A 25,761-nucleotide genomic window follows, 5' to 3' on the forward strand; every position below is an offset into this window, starting at 1 on the left:
GTTTTATTTTATAATTGTTTGATGCACACTTCTGATATTTACGCCATTTTTGAGATGATTAGGTTCGTTCGCGTTTCATTTTTCTTTCCTTTTTTTTAACGGACAAATTAGTTAATGTTATATAGCCTACACCGTTGCATTTTATCTGCAAAATAAAAATTGTTATCTATAGCCAAAATTAATTTTAACTGCATATCGCATCAGTATCGATTCAATGCATGAAATAACATTCAAAGCAAGAGATTTAACATTTTGAAAATGAAGCATTTATTACAAGAATTCGACTTTTGACTGTGTAGAAATACTGTACTGCTTTAAAAGACTCCTAAAAGAAAAATGGACAGAGCGGGAGGATCGATCAAACTTATCAGTACATCAACAAATATATAATCGACTTTTTTTCCATTGAGAAAAGCAAGAGTGAGAACGGACCAAAATGTACAACAATATCCCATCTCAATTTTTAAAGGATCTCGACTGAATGCCTATTTGACATTGATGTGTTTTACAAATAACATTTACATAATTATGTACAATGGAACATCTCTAGTGGTTTAAAAACTCCTCCAGGCATATTTAGCCTTACAAGAGCACTGTTGCTCTCCAAAACGACAAATAAACGCACAACTCATTTCCTAAGCAATGCTCTTCAAAACATCTCATGTGGGGAAGACTGTGTGGTTTCACATACTGGAATTTGTGTCAGATGTGCGCCATAATGATCCCATCAAGTGGTTTCATTTCCTTCAAACTTTGTAGAATCATAAATGCAAAGGTCTAAAAACTAGTCAATGACACAAACTCAAAGGTAGAATATTCCCCCCCACCCAAAAAAAAAAAACTCATCATACACTCACAATTCAGTTCTTGAGGGCTTTTAGCATCTTTTACTATATTCCACCGTTAAATGCGTTTAATATGAGCGTGTGTGCACTTGTGCATGAGGAGGTATGGAATATTTGCGTCTGGGGCGGCCACTCTATGGTTGAGCAAAAGTGCACAAATGGTGTGGTCCTCGTGCTTCTTGACGGCATAACAAGAATACAAGAATAAATAAATAATTTAAAAAGAAAAGATCTCCAATTGTCTTTTCAGAAGTCTTTCTTTTGGCACAAATGCTTCAAGTCTGATTTTGTAATGTTGGTGCTCCTGCAGACAGTCCTTTGGCTGGAGATATGGTGGCCAGATGATGAGGGGTCCGTGAGAGATTTGGGAGGTCTCGTGAAGACAGGAGGTGATCGGACTGGGACGTGATCAGGTGAAGATTAATGTGACGTGACTCCTCATGCCTCTGGCCAGCACTGGGACTATTCCTGAGGCCACCATCAAAACCTAAAACACAGAGTTGAAAATACAATATTAAGAGATTTATTCACTAATACCCACATTGTGAAATCTAGGAATATTGTGCTGTTAATAAAAGAAAAGAAAAAAAAAAACATTACCATGTCCCCCCTTTTTATTTGAAATAAGCAAAAATCTGGGTTACAGTAAGGCACTTGCAATAGATGTGAATCTGTAAATGTTAAAATACTTTTTTTAAAAACTTTTCAGTAGTACACTGAAAACAAATTTAGTGTAGAAACTTTTTTTTTACATATTGAAATAAATATGAAAATTTGAAGTAGAAAGACTGAAATAGCAAGTTTTTGTAAAACACACTCCAATAAACTCCAATAAAATTTACAACTTCAAAAAAAGTATATAGCCATAAGATAAAGACAAAGCACATGTTAATTTGATTTTAATGTGAACAAATTGCTAATAACCTTTTTTGAATACATTTTACTATTAAGTGTCAACATGTAATGCCTAAAACAACCCTTAAAAATTACTATTTAAAACTGCTTTACAGCTAAAATAATAGTAATATATTTTTTTTAACAGAAAAAAAGTCAATTTAAGTGGTTTTATGAAATTATAAATTTCATATTTCAGCTTTTAAATTAATTCACAATAAAGGTTGCAAAAAGAGGTGTGTGTGTGTGTGTGTGTGGGGGGGGGGGGGTCACTGTGATGCCATTTTGGAAACATTTTGCTTCCTAAAATAACAACTTTTATCTAAAGAACCCTTTTTCCACTTTACAGAACCTTTTATGCAATGTAAAGATTCAGTGATGTTAGAAGTTCTTTCAAATTCAAATAAAGAACCTTAATTTTTAAGAGCGTAATGCCTTACTGTATCCTTACTGTATTTTTCCTTTATTTGTATTTATTTTTAAAGAAAAGTATTTTTTTGTGTGATTATCAACCACAAATGCTGTCGATTAAACTTAACTTGTACCCAAGTCAAAATATTCCTTTGAAAAAAACATACACCTGCCTCTAAAATCATAAATGTGTCTCTATCCGCTTTACGCAGGAAAACAGATCTTCATAATGATCCCAACGATCCACCAGCATATGGTGTTTAACCAGAGCGAATTAAGGATGGGGAAACATTCCTCTAAATGACGCAATTACAGTAACGACTCGATGATAATTCAATCAAAAAAAGGTAGGATTAAATAGTCTGGAAATTATTTAGTCTGCGTGTATCTTGCAAGCCTGAGATCTCTAGGTGTCTGAGGCTTCGGTGGGGGGTGTTAACCTCCGCTCACCTCCCCGCTCCTCTCCCTTCATTAGCAGAGGCTGAGGTTGTTATTTGAGAGGAAAGGGCTGTGTTGGCACGATTGGAGAACTGGATGCGGTGCCTATTTACATATAAAGAGCTCTATTAATCAAGGTAAGTGTCATTATGGAGGGGCTCATTGGGCAGCACAGTGTGGGTATTAAATAAAATTCTCCATGCCAGGCCGCCCGCGGCGTGCGATACGTCTTGATTTGTGGACTGTCAGAGACAGGCAGCAAAGATAGAGCCGGGGAAAGAAGGTGCGTGTGCGCGCGCGTGTGAGGGGGGGGGTCGTCAGAGAGCGAATTGCCACCATAATCAGATTTCACACACCGAGTGAAAGGAGAAAGAGAGGGGATGTTCTAAGTACCAACGCGTTTCCTTACGTTTATGGTTTGGGAAGCGGGGAGGCGTTTACATGTAGTGCCACTGTCCATCCATACCCATGTTCATACCCATTCCTCCCATGGGACCTGCGAGACGGAGACAGAAAATTAAAGAACAATAAAACACAGGCAAATGCTTTCAACATTTTTATAACAGCACTAAAAATGACTAACGTGCGATTATTATTATCAAAGTGCAACTTACCGCCAGGCCGGAGACCCATGTGTTGTTGGCCGTCAAGCACAAAGCCACCCATAGGCTGACCATCGGGGCTGTAAGCGGTTCCTTGACTTACTAAACACACAAAAACACAACATATATGTGATATATGCACACGTTGTGTATAGTGATTGTAAAGATTATATAACATAAGCCATCACTTTACCTGCTCTGTTAGACTGATCAATCATGGGCTGCACGATTCTTCTTCGAGCATTGATAAACCTGTCAAAGAGAATACAGGGAACACATTTACTAAATCTGTTTATATTACTGACCGCCCACAGTATATTTTACTCTTATTTAAACATTCTGGACTTTTACTACTGTGAGCTTTTTGCTATGATTTACTGCAAAATATCCCTTAAAGCAGTGCGATTTCTCTTGGGCCTTTGGGTTAATGGACCTGTCAGGAGTCCACAAAAAAGCTAATGTACTGTTTTAGCGCCAGACCAAAGAAATAGTCTAATTCATAATTTAAACAAGCAGAGGTTTTGTTAATAAAGAGATTTTAACACCTTTTACAAATTGGGTGTGAGAAACATTCCCTTTAACGGCGAATTTTATAGTAGCAGACAATACAAACAAATAGTTTTATTTGATTTGTGGTGTATTTTTCCTTTCCTCAGCAGTCTAAAGATAACCTCTGTTTTTAAGACTTGCTTTAATTGTGCTTCTTGCTGCAATATATTAGCGAATCAAGTAAAGGGGTCATTGCTCAATAAATATTCAATTGATATAGCATTGGCCTAGTAGCCTCAGGGTATGATTAGCCTAACTGCTTTTCAGACACTAATATGCTTCAGCAGCCCGTAACAGAGAGGTAAGAAATGCCCCTGACATGAACTGGGGGAAGGAATTACTCATAGACAATGAGTCTTAGCCAAATGTTTGTGAACACCTTATTTTGTTGCAGTAAACACATGATAGTATATGTTAAAATAATTTGAAAACAAAGCTAAAAAGAGTAAAATGATATAAAAATGACAACTGGCTCAAAAATATATTTTAAAGTCAAATTTTTCTGATGTCTATTCGCAATGAGTATAGATATCAAAGTTGTCTGCTAAAGCCTAGTGTTGATTTTAGTAGTGTATGCTTTCCAAAATTATGTTAATATGACAGTATATGTTATAGATTAAGTAAACAGAATACAATTGAATGGTGTAAATGCATACAGAATTAAAGCTTAATTAATATTGAAAGGTCATGAAAAAAAAAAAAAAACTAAACGTAAAACTTAATTCTGAAAATAAAGTAATATCAAATATCAAAATTGTCTGGGTATGCTATCAAAAATGTAAATGTTATTATGACAGTATATCTAAGTATCTAAGTTATATGGTTTAAAAAACATACATAATTAAATAAAATATTGATACAAATGTCATGTAAGAAGGAAAAAAATCTAGATTTGCAACTTAAAATGTAAATTTAAACTTAAATTTCAAACTTAAAATGTTAAATTTTAATTAAAAATCATTAAAATTTATAATGGCAATGATAATATTGTTGATTTGTAGCCATATGGAATTTTGCTATTAAAATAAATGCCAACCAAATATATAGAAAAGGTCCTTTCAATCTGTAATCATACATACATGTATCATACATTCCCATTCTAAAAATGAGAGAATGAGAATGTCACATTTGTGTAATTCATTAACATCTTTTACAAACAAGATGGTTACAAAATGAATAAACATTCAGGAGCACTCTGGTGACCGAACAGCATTCCGGAATACTCCAACATAACATTTGACAACTTTTCTAAGTCCCTCTGAGACCCTGGGCAAACCTCATCATTGCTCCTATTCTTACTTTTATTTGTCTCATTGGGGCTTTGAACAGCGTCTAATAATAGTGTGAGAAATCAGGATCACCGGACTTGAAATGGAAATGTTACAGAGATCCCTAACCCTGACTTCTAAGTGCTGAGAGGTCAAGCTGGCAAGTCAAAAGTCAAAGAGCAAAGGTCACTCACCAGTTATTCACTTGTAGGATGGTGAGGCCTGTGTCCTGCGCTAGCTGCTTCTTCTGCTCTTCGGATGGGTAGGGGTGCTGCAAGACAGAATCAACAAGAAAAATTATATTAATATGTAAAAAACTTCTGCAGTTAATAACACTGCTGTCCGATGATCCATAAAGCGATAATGAATGGAACATGCAAATGTCTTCATTTTTTAAAGTAGTGTATTTCTCCTTGCAGTCTCCATCAATAAAGCAAATCAAGATGACCTGACTTTTTCTTAAAACTAATCTGTTTAAATGACTAATGACCTCAAGCATCATGTGAGACTTGGGGCAAAAACGTGGATCCCATATGACTCTTTCAGGAAATTACATCATTATGTATGATAGACTTCCCATATGCAGCCCCGAGTTCGAGTATTTCCCTGCGTCTCATTGGCTGAGCGCTCGTGGTTTTGTTTGACATTATTTGACATTACTTGACAAATGATCGAGTGGGTGTGAAAGAGAGACAATGGAGAGTTTTGTTTAGGGTTGAATAGGGCTTGGCCCTTGGTGGCCCTGCGGTGGCCCCTGGCCCCTGATCCTCTTGCTCTCACTGTGAGTGCAGAGGGAGGGCAGCAGATGGCAGGCAGGGGTGAATGTATAGACAGCGCAGGGTCGTGGGTGTGCACCAATTTTGGCACTGTCACGGCCTCACCTCCCGTGGTCAGTGGTGAGGGACGAGTCCTGTTACATGTCTCATTCCCTCGCTCTCACACACTGACGGAGATTTCCCTGCGCACCTCCTGGCTTGCTAGCTGTCATTGTGCTGATGAATGACTGTAAGCTCCGCCCCTTTTCTACAAAACCCAGTGACGGCCGACTGCGAGCTGTGCTCTGGGATTCATCTTTAAACTCTTATCACAAAGCTCTCAGCAGGTTGCAGTGTGATTGTTCGCTAAAGTTTAGCGAGGAACCTACATGTTCAAAAGATTGAAGCAAGCTCGCTTTCAAAGAATCACTCATATTTGCACGAATTCCACTTATGTCTGTTAAGAAGCCCCCTCCTAGTCTCATTTGCATGCCAAAGGAGATCTCTCTATCTCGTCCCAGTGCAACTAACAGTTATAACTGTAATGTTCCACTGAATCTTAATGTTCCACCTTTCTTTAAGATTGGCAGCACAGGGGGTCTTTATCGCGGACCTCTGAATAGGTCACAAAAGATGGAGGCTTAGACCATATGTAAGAGCCCCCCCATCTCAAACGTCGCACACTGGCTCAAAGTAGAACCCGACAAAACGTAATCCTGCAGCTTTCATTCAGCCCGACCCCAAATGAATGCATGATCGCTTGGGTGTTGCAATGGGGGCCATTCAGAGGCCAAAGTCCCCTCCAACACTTTTTTTTCGTCAGAGGACACATCCTGCAATGGGAAACACTTTTGCTTCACAAATCGCTCTGAAAAGAAGCTGGGAACAGAGAGAGGATAATTCAATTAGGCTCTCCTTTTTTATCTCTAAACTCTAAAGGTGGGTAAAAGGGAAAGGATTACTATGTGTACAGGACCTGTGTAGCCCTTAGAAAGTGCTGGAATTCTGAAAGAGAATGGAAAACAGGAAGACTCAAGAGAATGGTGGGAATTTGAGGAGGTGGACCGGTGAAAATGTGTCGAAATTTGAAGAGGTTGAGAATGCCACAAATCAACCCAAAACCAGCAAATTCTGGGGAAACGTACTCAACCCCTGGGCGAATAGGGCCCTTGGTTTTGACAAGCGAAATACATGGGAGTGCCCAGAGACAGATAATAACACACCCTGCTAGTTTTAATGCTGTTTGGATGCAGGTCGCTGAGCTGAGAACAGTGGAATTGAACTAATTCACCAGGAGACGTGGTTGGACACTCTGGCCCGTTTTCCAAAAACTTCCAACTTCCGACCAGAAAATCTGAGAGCTTCTTACCGTGAGATGCTGGAAGAGCCACGCCCGCATAATGTTGGTCGCCACTTTGGGGAAAATTCCTCTCTTCTTCTGCCGTTTTTTGTCTTGGTCATCCTCGTCCCCTGTTCCCGGAGATGCCAAGCTGTTATCCAAGCCATCTCCTGATAAATAACAGCGTGAAAGCAGGGCGAGAGAGAGAAAGCAAAAGAAGAAAGTCACTTTAATGAGAGAAAACATCACCTTCAGTTGTTTATTCAGACCGATCACCAGTGCCACTCACAAACACGTTGTGAAAGAGCCACGCAGGGGGGCTTGTTTTGATTAGCAACAGTAACACAAGGACCGTGGCGAGCAGGAGTATCCATGCAGTGAGAGGGAACGCTAATCAATAGAGCGAGATCTCTCCTGCTCTCTCTCGCTGTCTCAATGTCAGAGATCTCGAGGAAAGCGCTGCACCAACCCCAGTGCTATTAATTCAATGTGAGTTCTGTCTTTGACAAGGGGTAATGAATGTCCAGGCTCTATGCTTGAGTGGGGAATGGAGACTTGGCACTGCAAAGAGAATATCTGATCTGAATTAGCACTCAAAATAAAAGTAAAAAAAACTTGGGGAAAACATAAATAAAGCAAACCTTGTTAGCGGTTGTTGAGAAAACCGTGTTAGACTTTGGAAGTTAGTAACTGGTATACAGTGCAGGGAAAGAACGTATGATGCTAAACCGCTAATTTACTGCTTATAGTAGTCTCACTACATAACGTAACTAAGTTTAGTTAGTGGCCACGTACAAACACTGCAGCTAAATACAGTCATCATTTCCTTTTCAAACGCCTGTTCTAAACGTACACAAAATATGATTAAAAGCTTATTTTAGTTATTTACTGAAGCTCATGCAATCTCTGAATCAAACCTTTGACCACAATGTTGTTAGCACTATATATAATTTGCGCCATAGGAATGAATGCCCAATTTTGTGTATGTGTCTATATATATATATATATATATATATATATATATATATATATATATATAGTATACATATGTATATTATATAAAATATGTATATAATATATATCACCTAATTGCGTCTATTCAAAATAAATAAATGAATAAATACTGGCTATACTAAAATTACATATCAAAAAGAAATATGTGTGAAGTGATTGCTTAACTATTAACTTTTAACTATTTTTATTTATTTTACATTGTCAAATGAGAGAAGTCGAAGCATTCATAAAAATCCTAGTTTCTAACTTGTAAATGAGAGTTTGATAATATATGATTTTTTTTTTTACTATTCGAAAACTCGTAATTACGGTAATTCCGACATGACGTGAATAAGGCATTATACTGTAAGATCAATTGATGCTTAACAAACAATGTTTCTGAACTGTGAGCTCTCTGATAACATCAAGCCTGCTTTCATTCCATTACCATCCAATCTAGTTTAAGATCAGAGCCAGGCAGGAGGCCGTTTTTAAACTAAGGTTTCCGTCTTGTCCTCCTCCCCACCCTCCTTTTTCTTTCTTTCTTTCCATCCCTCTCTCCCGCTTCCATTAACTGTGCATCAGGCAAGATGATTTACTTTTAACAGTCATGCTTATTTTTCTTGCCCTGAGGGTAGAGATGCCTTGAAAGCCTGCCCGGAGGGTGTGTGAATAATGTATCTGAGGGACTCCTCCCCGGAGGCGGGACAGGAACCCTACTTTTCTTAAGATTGGCCCTGCTGTGTCTCCTTGTTTTTGGGGATGCATCAATCAAAGGCGACTGTATGCGCCATATTCATGCATTAATATTTCAGTTAATGAATAATGACATTTGAATATAAGAAGGGGGGTGGTAGATGGACTTCAGGCTGGCTGATGCCGTAATCAAAATGCAAGTCAAGGGCAGGGCAGTGGTCTCACAATGTCTGTCTCTACACAACACAGTCTGCTGTTTCTTCTCATTATGCTTTCAGGAGTTTGCATGTTGACCACAGACTTAACTGCCTCAGAGAGGAAAGGGTTTATTGTGAATATGAAGAAAAATATGAATAGAAAGTATTATGTTCTGAAAGGGAAAGAAAAAGTAAAAACAAAGAGAAAAGAAAAGAAAAGAAAAGAAAAAATTGTTTATATAAATATGTTAGTGAGACTAACAAATTATATATTATATTTGGAACAATTTAAAAGGGAATAAAATATCAGAACTATGAAATGGACTATAAAGAAAAGAAAAGAAACAAAGTAAAGTTTTCAGTTTGTTTCTAAAATTCAAATAGCAAAAAAGAAAAAAATGTTAGCAACACTTGATAATATATAGTACTATACTTAGTGATATTTTATATTTGGAACAATTTAAAAGGGAACAAAAATCATAAATATTAAAATTAATATAATTAGGAAATAAATTAGGAAATAAAATAAATTAGATGTTTTAAGTGTGTTAATGAAAATCAAATATCGAAAAAAGATAACTATAAAATGGAACAATAATGTGTGAATATGTGAGGTGATGTTTTTCTTGTGTTTATGAAAATCATATCAAATCAATAGGATTGAATGAAACAAATGAATGAAAAAGTAACACAATAAAGAAAAGAAAGTAAAAACTGAAATGAAACCATATAAAAGCAAATGTAGGAAATAAGAAAAAATAAGTTTTCAATTTATAAATATAAAATATCTAATATATATAGAAACAATGATATAAAAGAACATAAAGTATAAAAACTGATGGCTTTTAGGGAAGAAAAAGTGAAAGGTGAAACTAGACTAAGATAATAAAGAAAAAGAAAAGAAAAGAAAAGGGGAAAATGGTAGATAAAGAGAGCTGGGCGAGATCCTTACATCTAAGAAAGACTCATACCCCCCTCCTCGAGCCTCTCTCCTCCTGTTCCAGAAAACCAAGGCCGCAGGGCTGATCCAACCCGACGCTAATCGCTTCTGACTGTTCCCTGGCAACTTGGCCCATGCAGCCTGTGTGACTGCACTCTCTTTAAAGGCTGCTGCTCTCTGCAGCTCCCTGAGCCCTACCTCACTCCCCGAACCCGGAGTCTGCACGCGCAGCGCAGAGGGGGGCCAGAGAAGCCTGGAGGAAGGCTGGAGTAAGCCCACGGGCTGTTTAGGGACAAACAGCACCCTAAGACATGGAGAAGAAGAGGCTTCCAGCTTCCTTTTTTTTCACTTTCCCTCATACGTATAAAGCAAAACTTCTGAAGGGATTCTGCGGAGATATGCATATAAAACAAGTCAAATTTTTCGACCGGTTTGCCACATCCTTCAAGCCGACCCTGACGGCATCCGTGTCACATCACGGTACCTTCAGAGTCCGAGAGATGACAAGGTCCAAAGCTAAAACGCTCTGCGTTGTTCTGATGCTGATAATTAGATGAACTGGAGATAGATGAATGTCCGGGAGACAAAGGGGCCTGGCGCAAACTAGCCGGGTCTGATGACTGCCACCCCGCACGCATCACAGAATAAATCCTGTTTGCTTGCTTAATGAGCTCACCATGACCTCAATCTATCATGAACTATACTTCTCCAAAGGGGCCATAATTCTGACTACTGGATGCAACAGACTGGATAATTACTGGACGAACACAGATGATTTTGTTCTCGCTAATCGTTTCGCTTAAAGCATATTGATTAGATGCTCTTATCCTCTTGTCCCCCGTGGCCATGATATGATCTGGAAGACCATGGGATTGGACGACAGTTGGGTGGTATTGACGGCTAAAACGCGGAGGCATCGGCTCTTGACACTTGTTGTTGGTCCACTCCGCTTCATGCTGGGATTTAACCTCCACTGAAGGTTCAGATATAGATGTAAACATCCTGTCTCAGCCTGTGTCTTTCAGCAGCCTTCGAGGTGAACACTGGCCTGGAACGTCCTGCAGCTTCCCTTTGTTCCCTTTCGGCCTTTGTGATGGACATTCCTAGGCTCTGCATTCCCACCAACACGCACATGTTTAGGATAGCTGTGGAAAACCCCCCACGACCATCCCAAACTCACCCTGAGGTGAGTCAGCAGTTCTTAAAAACATTCGGAGCACCTCTCTTTCCTTCTTAACCAAGCATGAAGGTTTCTCAACAAGAGCAACTTCTACTGATGTGCACGCAACAAAGGGACCCCCCTACAAGAGACAGGTGCTTTGAAGAGCCCCAGTAATACTTTGGACTCGAGTTTGGGTGACTGACGTAACACCCCCCGTTCACTTGTAATGGAAAAGGTGTTTGCTTTACGGATCTCTTGTATGATAAAGGGAGGAACACCGATCCAATGTGGCTCCTGGAGGAGCAGCAGGTAGATGTCCCTGATCCTAACCCAAGCTCTGCCTCTGATCACCCCAGATATCAACCCTCTATTGTGAGCAGTATTTGAAGTGCTCTGTCCTTCGGGCCAGCAGGGGTCATTCCTCTTCCCCTTCTTCAATGCATGCTCTTTGGGGTCAAAAGTCCGTAGGCCTTGGATGTCCCCCCACTGTTGTTTAAAAAAAGCCTGGTGTGGGGAAAATGCCGCCACCCTGATGCTTTTCTCTCTTTATCCCGAGTAGCACTGCAGAAACACTACTGGCATTGCTGCTATGCCAAACATTTTAAAGATGTCTTTCACACTGAGGTTGAATTGCCAAAGAATTTCACACTGAGGTTGAATTGCCAAAAAATCTGGCCACTGGATTTTGGTTCTGGTTTCTCTTGTCTTGCAGCACATCCTGCTATTGTGCTGCATAATGGTCAGGCTATTGATGTCCGATGGTTAAAAGGAGGTTATAAACACTGAAGGCTATTTTAAGTGAAGCAATTATACAAAAACAGGTCGTAAAAAAATAAATAAATAAATAAAAATTCCCCCAAAAGGTAAACAGCGTTAAAGGACAATAAATATGGAGTGGCAGGTCGCAATATAAATTAAGAAAAAAAAGTGACATGCAAATGGAAGATCTGGTAAATTAAATTAGACCCTTAACCTTTCAAGAACATTAAACACCTATTGTGTCCACAGGAAACTCGTAAAACCAGTTCAGCGAACCATCGCAATGGATGAGACGAACAATGACACATGACTTTGATGAGCAAACACTGTTTACACCCATAGGCGTTAAAAAAAAATAAAAAATTAAAAGAATATGCACAATGTACAAAAAGTGGCAACCTGTAATTGATAGATTTTTTATATAAATTTAGTGATATTTAATAACACCTTTGACTTGAATAAAACCAATTAAGATGTCAACATTTTAGGTTAGCATTTTTTCAGTTTATAATGTATAAACATAATTTAAACGACAGCAAATATATGACAGTGTTAGTCTTTTCAACAAAACATTATGTTTTAGGTTGATTCAGATGTCAGCATTTTTAGGTTACCCTTATGTATAAACGCAATTTCAAATCCAACCTCAAGAGGAAATACTACTTGAAGACTGGATACAAATTAAGATGACAGCATAAACCGTTTTTAACAGTGCATATTATGATGTAATAGCAAATACCTAGTTCGCTGCTGTTGTCTCCGCTCTGAGAGGCATGTCCCCCGCTGGAGGGTCCTGGGGTGCCGACTGAGGGAGTAGAGTGAGCATCGTCCATGTCTCTCCAGGAAGCTGGGTTCTGAGGTTCGGGTGCATGAACATCCAGAGATCGAAGGGTGAAAAAAAGAAGCCCGTGTTAGTAATGCTATCACATATACGTACTATTTTAAAACAGCAAGTTACCATGTCTGTGCTGAAATATAAGTCTGATAAAATTTATACGATCCAGACAAACTTGGAATAGTTTTCCGAACACTATGGAGCCTCAACCGGGGTAACTGCTTCTCCTGATGTCCGACCGTAAATGCTCACAAGAAACCAGCGGCGTCCGCTTTTTTATCCAGAACAGGGTACAAAGCACTTAGACGGGCTCAACATGAAGGCAAACAGCAGCCGTTCCTCTTCAGGCCCTTAGCGTCAGCTGTTTGCCTGATGGTGATCAGCTAAAGAGCTCTAAGAAAGGCCAGAATAAGCTCCTACAAGAATAAAGCTGTGTGAATAAGACCCTTCACTGTTTTCTCATTAGGACACACAAAAGCAGTCCGTGGGTTTGTGTGTTTAGGTGTGTGCGTGTGCTGTTAATAACGTTCAGAAGGCCACTGTCTCCCTTCATCACCTAATTCAAATTGTTTTGTGTCACACCGCACACTTGTAAATCGATAAGACATTACAGGAGCATCAATAAAAGATTACAGTTATCGTCAGGTCTATAAAGGTACATATTCATCAAATAAATTTCAGCTGACCAAGTGTAGGTATGACGGTTAGACTTCAGCATCTGCGGTTCAGATCTAGTGCATGGATGGGGAAATTCATCTAACGTTTTACATGATGGAAAATAGAAGGACTGTAATGTAGGAACTATTACGGGTGTTTAACGTCAGTTCAAATCATCTGTTTTATTCTGTATTTTTAATGTGGAGAAAACCTCTCTCTTCCCATTTTGACCTGGAACAGAACTAAGCAGAATGTAAAGTTCTGTTCTTCTTAATTCTGTGGTTTTGTTCCTGTGACAAGGGGTGGTGCGTTCATAATAGGAAGCACAACTGTAAAGAATACACTGTTGGTCTCTGAGTGAAAAAAGACTCCCCTCCTGCTTGACAATAACAATCCAATCAGTTCAAAGACAATAGCGCATTCACGTGCAAATGTAACGTTGATCATTAGGGATAACAGAGGGCTGGACAGTGGGGAGGAAACCCTAACCCTTAGCAACACCTGCACCCAACACGACGGGCTTCATCAACATGATCATCATCATCATACCTCTTCTAAAATAAGACATGTCCTGGGGCAATGCCTTAATGATTCATATCAGTGCAAAGAGAAATGGATTTAGATAATGTTGTTTAAATAAATTAGCACATGCAACTAAGTAATTACTCCTCTTTCTTTCTTACTCTCTCTTTATGACTAAAAGATGAATAATGGAGGAAGCTAAAAAGACAAAAAAGGCAAATGCATGGCTGAGGCACTACAAATGTTAACGTAAAAAAAAAAAGTACAAAACAAAATACATGGCATTTGGACTTTCAATCTTTTCTTTGTTGGAAATCTCACTAATGTGCCTTCATAAATTGCCTGTATTGCAAATACAAACAGCTCCACTATTTAATTGGCCTGTTTTATGATGTCATAGAAAGCCAATTAAAACTCACGTGATCTGCGAGATTTGTCGAGGATCCTGAGAGGTCGTCGAAGTCGGACTTGCATCCATCCCGTTCATCAATTACCAGGTCAATGGGCATTTTGCCCTTCAAACAGCTAATGTACCGATGGCAGAAGTTGTCGCAAAGCTCGTGCACCTGATTCAAAACCGAAAAAAAAGAGTTTGTAAATTTGTTATTCGAACGATATAAAATTATAATAATACAAAACGATAATAAAATAATTAACACACCTTTTCGAGTTCTAAAAGATGGAATCGTAATACTTGTATTGACTGTATCATCTAAGGGAAGAGCAAGATAATGCATGAAGTATTTAAAAAAAAAATAGCAACATTAACAACAGCCAATAATTATAATAATAGTAACAATTATGATAATGGTTTAATAATAATATTAAGCTAATAAAAAAAACATTAAAACATCAAACATCGTTGGTTATACTATACGCGCGAGAAATCACACTCGAATCAAAAACTTGGCACATCTGATATTGTGTTGGCTTTGTAATGTTATGACAATAGCAGAAGTGTAAATAGGTTCCTCTAGAGACGATGCTTTGAGGGAGCCCAGGGCAAAGACCCCCACGCCCTCTGATAACACGCGGCCTCATAAATCACTAAAGCTTTCTTTCTTTCCCTCAAAGAATCCTCACATGGAGGTTTGAAGCGACTTTACCTGCAACAAAAACAACATCTCACACTTACCAAATTGTCCAGCTCTGGATTAGAAGAAAATAACGGCTTCTCTGCCCGAATCTGTAAAAAATGGCACAAGTTTGTTAGAACAAAAACACTCAGATTTTTTTCAACAAGTACACCAAACGCAACTAGGCTAAGATTTTCAACCAATATTTAACTTAATCGGGGTGACCGAATACTTATTTAAACCATATCATATTTATTTAAATTATTTTAAAAAATAGTTATTTTTCAATCAATAAGTTACCTGTTTGGCAAACACAGCGATGTCCTCGTTAAATGAATCGGATGAGCACACATCTCCTCCAGCGAATCCAGGCTCTCTCGGTGTGCATGTGGCCAGCTCGCACTTCTCAAACACCAGCGCCAGAAGCGGAAATAACGGGTGCCTTCAAGATTCAACATACATATTTGCATAAACTTACAGATCAAAACACTATATCAATAACCGAGCAATCATTCTGACGACAGTATTGGAGTTTTATTGCTACTTGCATTGCTTTGACGGCCACATATAGTTGCACTCAGTCAGATAGTGACTAAAATCGCGCTCTCTCTATATATTATAATAATAAAAAAGCCTTATTTTAAACTTCATATATTCAGCACATTATTTACATGTCATATGTTAATTTACTATATGCTTAACCATCAGACATTATTCTTTAAGATCGTATATGCAAAGTAATTTACTGATTGTAATAAAGCACAAATAATCGCGTTGTCAAATGCGGTGCAATAATGCAGCACGCCATTTGAACAATTAAAGATTGTGTTAACTATTGTATTAAGCATGGCTGCAATAAAGTACCCATAAATTTGGTCCTTGTCTCTTTTAAGTGCATCGTTGACAGCCGAGCCCATGCTGCCGGGCATGATGCTGTGCGGTGCGTGGGCCCCGTAGTGCTGGTTGGCATGTGGCGGTGGCCCGTGGTTCAAATGGTGAACCTGCGGCAGGGGCCGAGGCGCGTGCGGATCCCCGTACATGGACGTCGGGACCCCAACTCCATCCATACCGCCACCATAGTGGGCAAGGTCTTCGTACTGCATCAGACAGAAACTGCATCTTAGGCAACTCAAAAAACGAATATTTAATAGCTTTATACAAATATTAAAAACAAACTATGAGAAAACTTTACGACTTATTAATCGGTGGATTTGCAAGAGAACGTACCCGTTGAGCCATCAGCATATGAAGCTTCTGTTGATGTTAAGTGCAAATTGTGATCTTATCCAACGAGGAAGCAATTTGAGAGATTTAATTCCTTTTGTGCATCCGGTTTAAGATGCCTGAGCTGTCGGTAATCCGTTGAGATGATAGAGCATGTCCTGTGAAGAGTTTCTGATCGCTTCCTTTTCAGCCACTTTTAGTTTTTGAGCAATTCGATCGTATTGCCAAACGCACTTGGACCCCTACACGTTTACCTTGTATAGGTTATAAATATTTGCTTCCACTTGAACCTTCTGACTAACTAATGCAATTTACCCCTCACAGACTTCCTGAAGTCAGAAGAACCTTTCCAAATTCTGGGATGTTCGTGTCTGGCATGGCAAACACTGCGAGGAAAAACTATCCGGATCTCATGGTCCCTCTTTGCGACCCACGCTTTGCCTCGACTGGGATTGTGTTGGTGATTTGGAGCAGGTTCCTCTTGAAGAGACTGAACCCCTGATGACTGAGCCTGGGAAGCGTGGTGGGTGTTACCAGCTCGACACCTCTACATAAAGCAAGAGAAAGAAGAGCGCAATGACCACGAGCTGCCAGCGAGTGTTCACATTGGATACGCGCACGGATGACGCACCACCATCCTCTGCGTTTTGTTACTAGGGGTGGAGTGTCTTTATTTTTAAAAGTGCTAAAATCAGATCAGTGCACTGGGAATGGACCTTATTTCAACAAAATGCTGAGCATCACAGCATTTGAGCCTTTGTAAATATATTTACCACAGACTATACATTTGGACTGTTTAACTGTCGTTCAATACTTGCGCGTAAAAGTTATTACATTTATAAAGTGAAGTTAAATAAATAAGTTTACGTTTTTAATTCATAGGCTATATTTGCACGGATGACTTAAAATACAATAAATAGATTAGATGTCTTGTTCTCCTGAAATAAAGAATGAAAGAAACTGTCTAAACATGCGTTCAGTTTCATGTTAGGCTATAGCTTCACGTTGTTTTCTTTTATATACATTTTTAAAATAAACAATGTGTGGAACAAAAAATGAGTTTTAAATGGGAAACTATAAAACATGCAGTTATACATCTCCGTCTTATTTCAAGCTCTTTTGCGCATAAATGACACTGAGGGAATTCTGTACGACTGTCTCGTCATCATTTTTAAACGCTTATAAAGAAACCGAGATCGAGCGAGATTAAAACACAAGATAAACTAATGTACAGAAGCATTTAATCTGCTTTGCATTTGACAATTTAAAATGACTTACAATTGTAATTTTGATCATGTTGTTTTAATTATTAGGCTATTTAAAGTTTTAAACAAACAAACAAAAAAAATCTTATATAGGCTATTAAAAGAAAAAAAAGAGATACAATTAGCGTATATATTAATTATATTTATTTTATTTAAAAATAAAATTTGATCGGTGATACAGTGATATAAACAACAAATGCTAATTTTGGCCAAATTCTAAAAAGCATTTCCCTTTAGTATACACCCTTAGTTTTAAACTTGTGTAAATTTGTAAAATGTAATGATTTATTTTTATTTGTTATATTAGTCCCCGTTTATTCATTCATTTAAAAGAATGAATGCTGGGATTTGGGCATTTATTTCTAAATTCTTCCGATAGCGTACTATTGTGAGGATGCACTGAAAAAATAAGGTTTAAAAATAAGACGGTTTGTTAGTATTGTTTATTTAGATGCATTTCTACAAACACACGCCGAGAGTAACAAAAAAATTCACATATACACTTTTTGCAATGAGGCATCATAATAATAAATTATTTTTAATTTAGACTAACGGAATGGTGGTAAGCGTCATATTTAATACAAATCTCAGCAATTTAAGAAATATATTAACAATTTAAGAAATAAACAGCTTTTGCAACTAAAATAAGAATTTTGTAATGAGGCTATTTTAATTGTAATTTCATTGTTACTTTTAAAAAAGAAAATCCCAAAATTGTTATGAACATTTTCAACACGATTTTTAAACTACCTTTAAATGTCAGTGTTCTTCGCCCATATTGGTGTGATGATAATCCGCTTTAATTTCAACAGTATTGACCCTTGCTTGACCCGTCAGGATGTGTGCTTGAGCCGCACGATACTTTTCTTCTAGTTCTTCAGATCCAGCGAGGGTCCTACAAACCTGCCGCTGGGCTCCAGTTTCACGTGTGCTGTGCTTTCCAGCGCAACAATCAATTTCAAAGTCACTTTACCTTCTATCCCCACCTAGCGGTGCATCTGTCTTTGAAAACCACAGTGCAAAGACTGCACGAGGAGAACGAGTTCGCATTTGAATTATTTCACGGAGCCTCGTTGTCGATAGAAAACCAAACATATTTAACAAAAAAAGCAATAGGCGATATTAGAGTTGAATATCACACACGCAAACACGCTCAAACGCGTGATGCATCAACAAGTAAATGCGAAACGCGATCACAAAATAATAAATAAATATCAACCACACAAAATAAACATTGCGCGTACTTGAAAAGGGCTCCGAAATAATTGCAAATATGCACTTAAACGTTCCAAGGCAAAGGACGAGAGAGCATTGCATGATGAGGTCGTTTATTTACTTTTCAGGAGAGATGGGAAAGTTCCTTCCTTTCATCAGTCTGTACATAATCTCGCGCGCACCTCTTTGAAAAGCAGCGCGCGTGAATTATTAAAGGCATACATTTGAATTATAAATACGCTAATGATACCGACACGGGCTGAGCGCGCCATGCCCGAGGCTAAATTCTTCCGATGCACATTATTTCTTGGCACTCCGACTTCATTTCCTCTCTCCTTTCTCTTTCACTTCTCCTCCTCCTTTGTATTTCGCTCCCCGCTTACAGTGTTCATGGAAGATGCTGACTGATTCATGCTGTCACCCGGCCTGCTTTAAACTGTAATGAGTTACCATAGTCTGAGCCTGTGTGCATCCTCAAAAACCTGGTTGCACAATTCTCCTGCCAACCCCCCCAAACAAGCACGCACACACAGACACAGGCCTGGCAGAGAATCAGACATCATCCTCTGCTGTCCTGAACATCATTAGCGTTGTCAGGACAGGGTGAAGCGCATGCATGGCCCAAACTCTCCCTCTTTCTCTCCTTTGTAGCTGCTGATAAATATGTACATATTCGATATATGCATGCATATATGCACGCCATGCACGCTTCAAAATAGGTATCCTGAAGGGATGACAATGTAGTGACCTGCATCTCACACGCTGCACATGTGGAACAAGATTTATTGAGCACTGTCATTTTGCTGGCAGGATGCGGTGTGTGTACATCCAGTGTGTCTTCTGCAAGAGAGTACAGGAGCAGCCCTGTACAAACATCACAATTTGTGCAGGACTGGGGGAGTGAAGCCAGCGCATTCCAGCTCAATGACTTACAGCGCATGTGCTGACAGCCTGACCTCACCAAAAAAGAGATTCTCTCCAGCCTCTCATAAAGAAGCCTTATCCTCCCTCCAAAAAAGGGGAAAAAACGTCTTGTTCCCTAATGCTTTAATATTCGTTTTTTTCTTTCTCTCCATGCATTTGGACCCCAGTTATTTTCATTATGACTGTAGGTGACCCAGAACACTGAAATAATCTTGAGGGTATATTAATTCACTAAGAATGCCGAACTTTGATGCAGCTTAGGTCACAGGCATGTATAATAAAGCATCCAGGAATAAGAACATCTGTGATTAAATGAACACTTTTTCACACTCCATCAACATGTTCATTAAAGGTAATTTTTGGGACATTAAAATAGTTTCTTCTGTCCCAGCTAAATATGGAGAGACCAGGTGTAAAGAAGCCATATGTAGGTTGAGTGCTGAAAAGTGTAAATACTCAATGGAAAGACTAGTAAATTTCACTAGTAATTACAAAGAATTAAACGTGAAATGTTTATAAAAGACTGAAAGAGTATTTTCATGTAAAACATACTCCAATAAATTTTTGAAGAAAAAAACAAATACAGTGCTGTTGGTCTGTTGTGCTATAAAAATGTTCATGTTTGTGTGAGCATCCGGACCAGTAACAGACCAATCTGTTTAACTGACCAAAGACAGAATTGTAGTCAGAAGTTATTTTTTAAGTTAGTGATAAAATAAATTGATTTTAAAATGGATTTTTCACAGATGATTTACCCATATTTTGAATTATACTTTTTTTTTTTTTTTTTTTTAGTTTCAAGGTTGAATAAAACCTAATAGAAAAGGAATTGGCAATTTTCTGCCAGAACATTCATTCATTCATTCATTCATTCATTCATTCATTCATTCATTCATTCATTCATTCATTCATTCATGTATGCATGTATATATGTTATTTATATGTTATATATATGTATGTAACATATATGTTATATGCTGGCAAATCGATTAATCACATTTAGTCACATCCAAAATAAAAGTCTGTGTTTACATAATATATGTGTGTGTGTGTGTGTGTACTGTGTATATGTATAAATAAACACACACACACACACACACACACACACACACGCAAAAACACACACACAGGTAAATATTTAAGAAATATTGACATGTGTATATATATTTTCATATTTATATATGATTTATATTATACATGCATACATATATATATATATATATGTATATATGTATATATATATAAGAAATATATTTAATATACGTATAAATATATACAATACACACACATTTTTAAGTAAGCACATTTATTTCAGTGTAAAAAAACACATTAATACATTTTTACTACTTTTTAAAGGTGAAACAACACACTTAAGTTTATAATTAAGATTACTAAAAAAAAAAAAAAAAAATAGAAAAAGAAAGAAAAAAAGAAATGTAGTTCATGCAGTGGAAATTTCAGGCAAAAAAGAGCCACGGCCGTTAAATGAATCCTTCCATCTGTAGAAATAAGGAAACGGGGAAACAAAGTAGTGAAAAAGGGCTGGATTTTCATCTGCTGAGAGAGATATGAGGGAGTGGAGACCATTACCATTATTCAGCTTCATGATCTGTGATAAATCAAATTGTTAATGAAAACCATATACCCTATTAATCATCACTGTAATCAATCCAGTGCATGTGATTAGTCCTTTCCCTCTGTCTGCCCCGCACAAAGGAGCAGAGTTCATCTCTCTCCCTCTCTCGCTTTCTCTCAGGATTGTAGGAACGCATGTGTGTGGATGAGAGGGAGAGATGTTAGAAAAGATAAAAAGAGAGTAGATCATGGTACATTTTAAGTCATAACAATCTCGGGGCCATTCTAAAGTAACTGTATTTTGTACAGTAAATGGTTCACACAGGGAGATGAAATACAATGAAGAACACTATAATTCTGTGTGGTAATTATGCTGTCACTGAATGAGATCACAGAAACACCCAGACAAGTGTGTGTGTGTGTGTGTGTGTGTCTGGGTGGTAGCATTAATGTGTGGAGATTTCATTTCTGAAGAGTGATTATTTGTTCATTTTACTGAGGTTTATAGAGTGTTGACTATCTGCAGCCTGCATCCCCTCTCTGGTCTTTAATAATAGGAAATTAAGACATTAATCTCCCTCATCCCGAGGACATGCAACTACGGTGTATCAAACCTCAACCAACCAAATAAACAGCCCATTAAACATATATGGCTGCATTTATTTGATCTAAAAATGTGTAATATTATTACAATTGAAAATAACAGTTTTCTTTTTCAATATATTTTAAAATAGAATTTATTATTTTGATGCAAAGCTGAATATTCAGAATCATTACCCCAGTCTTCAGTGTCACTTGATTTTTCAGAAATCATTCTAATATGCTGATTTGAACCTCAAGAAATATTCATTTGCATAACCAAAACACTTGAAAACAGTTGAGCTAAATAGTTTGTTGAAAATATTGTGAAAACTGTGGTACACTATCATTCAAAATTAATGTAATTAATGTAAATAATAATAACAGCAATAATAATAATAATACGTATGTATAATATAACTTATGTATGTATGTATGTATGTATGTGTGTGTGTTATAATGAAATAAAGCTAAATTAAAATTTCTTCACTTTTATTTCATACAAAATTTATTCTTGTTTCATTTTTATATTTAAGCACAAACCTTAAAATCGGGTTTTCTAACACAAGCATAATATATTTTTAATTATATTTACTTACCTTGTAATAGATGCACATAATAAATCAATGAATATCACAGTTAGTTATGAGGACCTAAATAAATCTGAATGAAATAAATAAATAAAATAGGGGCATAGTAGCATTGCCATTTTAAAACTGCTATTACTACTACTTCCTTTACATACTTTCTTTTTTCCATCATCCTTCTTCACCCCAGAAGATCAGATATTCAGTTACTATTAAAAATGTAGTTTGTTTAAGTCTCGCAGTGCCGTAGTATCATGTGAAAAATGTTTTACAAAATTGTGTAAGTTATGTATCATAAAAAGCACAGTACAGATGGTTGGCTGTGATTATTATTACATCAGCCTGGAAGTAATAATTTAATAATGTGCTCTACTGACAGCCCCGAATGAATCGCACAAAGATGGATTTTTAAAAAGTAAAAAAGTATGGAAAAAAAATATATATATATTATATATATATATGATTTAGAAAGGTCAGAAAAGCTCCAGGAGTCACAGCAACTTATGCTATCACTAAAATCAAAATCAAGATGTTAATAAAGCACAATGTTCTCAAGCATACGTGAGTTATGCATTAGACTGTATATACTGTCACGTCTCATGAGCTCCTGATTTGCCAATTCAAAGGTAACATTGCTCGCTCATTTATGAAGATGAGGAGTCTGACTGGGTCATGAAGGCTCATGAGGACCATCCTAATCATCAACATGACACAAGTCCTGCTCAGCAAAGCTGGTCACATGCTTTTGTCACCGGGAAACTGCGTTTTAATAATTCCTTGTTAGCGTTCTTAAAGCAATTTCTCTGAAGAAAGTAGGTCATTCAAGTATTTATTTATTTGCAAGTGTGTTTGCATGCAGTAAAATAACTGTGTGAGGAGCAAGGCAAGTTATGCATATGAAAATGTCAAGTTCTTTCAATATGTCCTTTGTAAACTCACTTAGGCGAGGAATCACATAAGCGCAACACTAAAAAATATGACATTGTTTGCCTCAAGTGGGAAAATCCTTGGCCGATGGGTTAGACCATAAATGTCTTAAACAGTGAGGCTACATTCATATCTTTTGAAAATGGCACTCTTAAAAAGGTTAATTGGGACATTTTGTCTCATTAAATGCTATGCCTTTGGGCAACGATTAATTTTATCCAATGACATGTGCATGGGCATAACCACATGATCAGAAATGCCATGTTCTGGTGAGTGTGTGCATGCTCTTTTTGGAGTCTTCTAATGATAGAAGCACTGCAGTCTAAATTGTACATGTAACACCATCTAGTGGCAGCTGGCCAGCAGTGATCCAATAATTCTCCAATCAATAAGTGATCTCTTCAAAAACACATAAATATGTTATACATAGTAATGCATAGCACTACAAACAAATATCCAATAACTCGCACGCAAAAATCATTGTGTGGGCCAGGTATATTGATTATTTTTAAGATGCATTTGTAATTTCCTCATTCAAACTGTTTACCTGAAGATGCGAAAAGCAGGGGAACAAATATGCCCGGCAACTTTACATTTCCGATTGGCCCTCTTAGGACATTTAATGAATAGTTATGCTCTTATAAAGTTTTCATCTAAACATCATGTATTTCATCTGAACAGTTTTGAAAAAGTGAAAAGATCATGTTTTGGGAAATAGTAACCTGTGAGTTGATATTATGTTGCATATTTAAAATCTTTATGGTTTTTTGTTTATGTGGACTGATTCATAGACTCAGTTTCATTGGGGGTCAAGTAACAAAGGTGTGTAGGCACCTGTATCTGTTTATTGTTCTCTTCTTTTTCTTGTGCTTCTTGTGAACCACTTGGAGGAATGTTGAAATTTGGCACGCAGTCTGAACATTAACCACAGCAAATGCGTAGTCTAACTGCAACCCTCTAGCGACAGCAACTGTCCAAATATGCACTCATGTTTATGTTAATAACTGTTAATACTGTTCCTCTGATTCCTTGGCTCATGTGACATGGAAATCTTTACAAAATACATAAATTAATGTATAATACATTACTTATACATAAATATTTGTGAGTGGTAAAAGTATGTGAATCTTTGCTTTCAGTATCTGGTGTGACCCAATAACTGCAGCTAAATGTTTCTTGTAACTGCTGATCAGTCCTGCACAACGATTTGTAGGATTTTTAGCCCATTCCTTAAAACAATACAACATAAACTCTGTGATATTGGTGGGCTTCCTGCAATTAACTGTTTGTTTCAGCTTCTTCCACAATACTTCAGTTGGATTCAGGTATGTCAGGTTTGTTGTCAGGTTTCTCTTGAGATTCAGTTCACAGACAGATGTCCTGATTTTTTTCTTTAAAATTTGCTGGTATACTCCATAATTCATTGTTTCATCAATGATAGCAAGTTGTCCTGGCCCAGATGCAGCACACCAGGCCCAAACCATGATACTACCACCACCATGTTTCACAGATGGGATACGATTTTTATGCTTGAATGTGTTTTCCTTTCTCCAAGCATAACACTTCTCATAAAAAAAAGGTCTCATTTGTCCACAAAGCAATTCTGCAATAGCCTCTGGCTTGTCCACATGATCTTGATCTGCATATGAGCAGAAATGCTCATTTTGGAGAGGAGTGGCTTTTTTCATATAACTCTGCATGCACACTATGGTTATTCAGTGTTCTTCTGACGGTGGACTCATGAACATTAGCCAATGTGAGAAAGGTCTTTAGTTGTTTATAAGTTACCCTGGGGTCCTTTGCAGCCTCACAGACTATTACATGCCTTGCTTTTTGAGTGATGTTGGTTGACTACTCTTGGGGAGGGTAACACAAGTAGGGGTCGCTGCAGCCCACAAGATCCAGGGGGCATGGTTGGATCCACATCTAGTGGGTGGAGATGGGTGAGTGTAGGGATCAGGGGGTGGAGATGGGTAGGTTTAGGTATATGTAAGGTGGGAGGAGTTGGATCTGGATCCAACCACACCCCCTGGATCTTGTGTTTTGTAGCAAGACACTCCTCGGGTAACAGTGGTCTTGAATTTCCCCCATTTGTATACAATCTGTCTGTCTGTGGATTTGTGGAGTCCAAACTCTTTAGAGATGGTTTTGTAACCTTTTCTAGCCTGATGAGCGACAGCGACTCTTTTTTCTGAGGTCCTTAGAGATTTATTTTGTTCGAGCAATGATTCACTTCCACAATCATGATCAGACTTTGATAGATCCCTGTTCTTTAAATAAAACAGGGCAGGCAATGACACCTGACAGTCATGGCACTAATTGAAAAAACCTCTGAACAGATGGACTCTAATTTCACCTTCAAATTAACAGTTAGTCCTTAGAGAATATTCTTGTCTCATTTGTTTGATTGGATTGTCTTTGTCTACTTTCAGAACTTGTGCAATTAACGTTTTGAGTCATTTTTATGCATAAATATAGGATATTCTAAAGGGTTCACAAACTTTTGCATCAAATTGTCCTTTGTCTG

At 37.7% G+C, this 25,761-nt stretch overlaps 1 protein-coding gene across 1 annotated transcript; it reads right to left on the reverse strand.

Moving 5' to 3' along the window:
• Positions 1–246: 246 nt before the first annotated feature.
• meis2b (Meis homeobox 2b) lies at positions 247–16,669 on the reverse strand. Its single transcript, XM_079375311.1, has 13 exons — positions 16,166–16,669; positions 15,803–16,035; positions 15,239–15,380; positions 14,998–15,048; positions 14,524–14,574; positions 14,282–14,428; positions 12,588–12,702; positions 7,132–7,271; positions 5,202–5,278; positions 3,384–3,442; positions 3,203–3,292; positions 2,998–3,084; positions 247–1,332 (listed from the first exon to the last, which is right to left on the reverse strand). Exons 1-12 carry the CDS (start codon positions 16,181–16,183, stop codon positions 3,026–3,028), a joined length of 1,182 nt encoding a protein of 393 aa, XP_079231437.1. The 5' UTR covers positions 16,184–16,669; the 3' UTR covers positions 247–1,332; positions 2,998–3,025.
• Between the last annotated feature and the right edge of the window lie 9,092 nt (positions 16,670–25,761).

The sequence above is a fragment of the Barbus barbus genome (genome assembly GCF_936440315.1).
Source record: "Barbus barbus genome assembly, chromosome: 24".
NCBI lineage: Eukaryota > Metazoa > Chordata > Actinopteri > Cypriniformes > Cyprinidae > Barbus > Barbus barbus.

Coding starts and splice junctions, on each gene's coding strand:
- meis2b (XM_079375311.1), bottom strand. Junction 15,049..15,238: donor TCGCTGTGTTTGCCAAACAG/GTAACTTATTGA, acceptor CATTTTTTACAG/ATTCGGGCAGAGAAGCCGTT. Junction 14,575..14,997: donor ATCCAGAGCTGGACAATTTG/GTAAGTGTGAGA, acceptor CTCTTCCCTTAG/ATGATACAGTCAATACAAGT.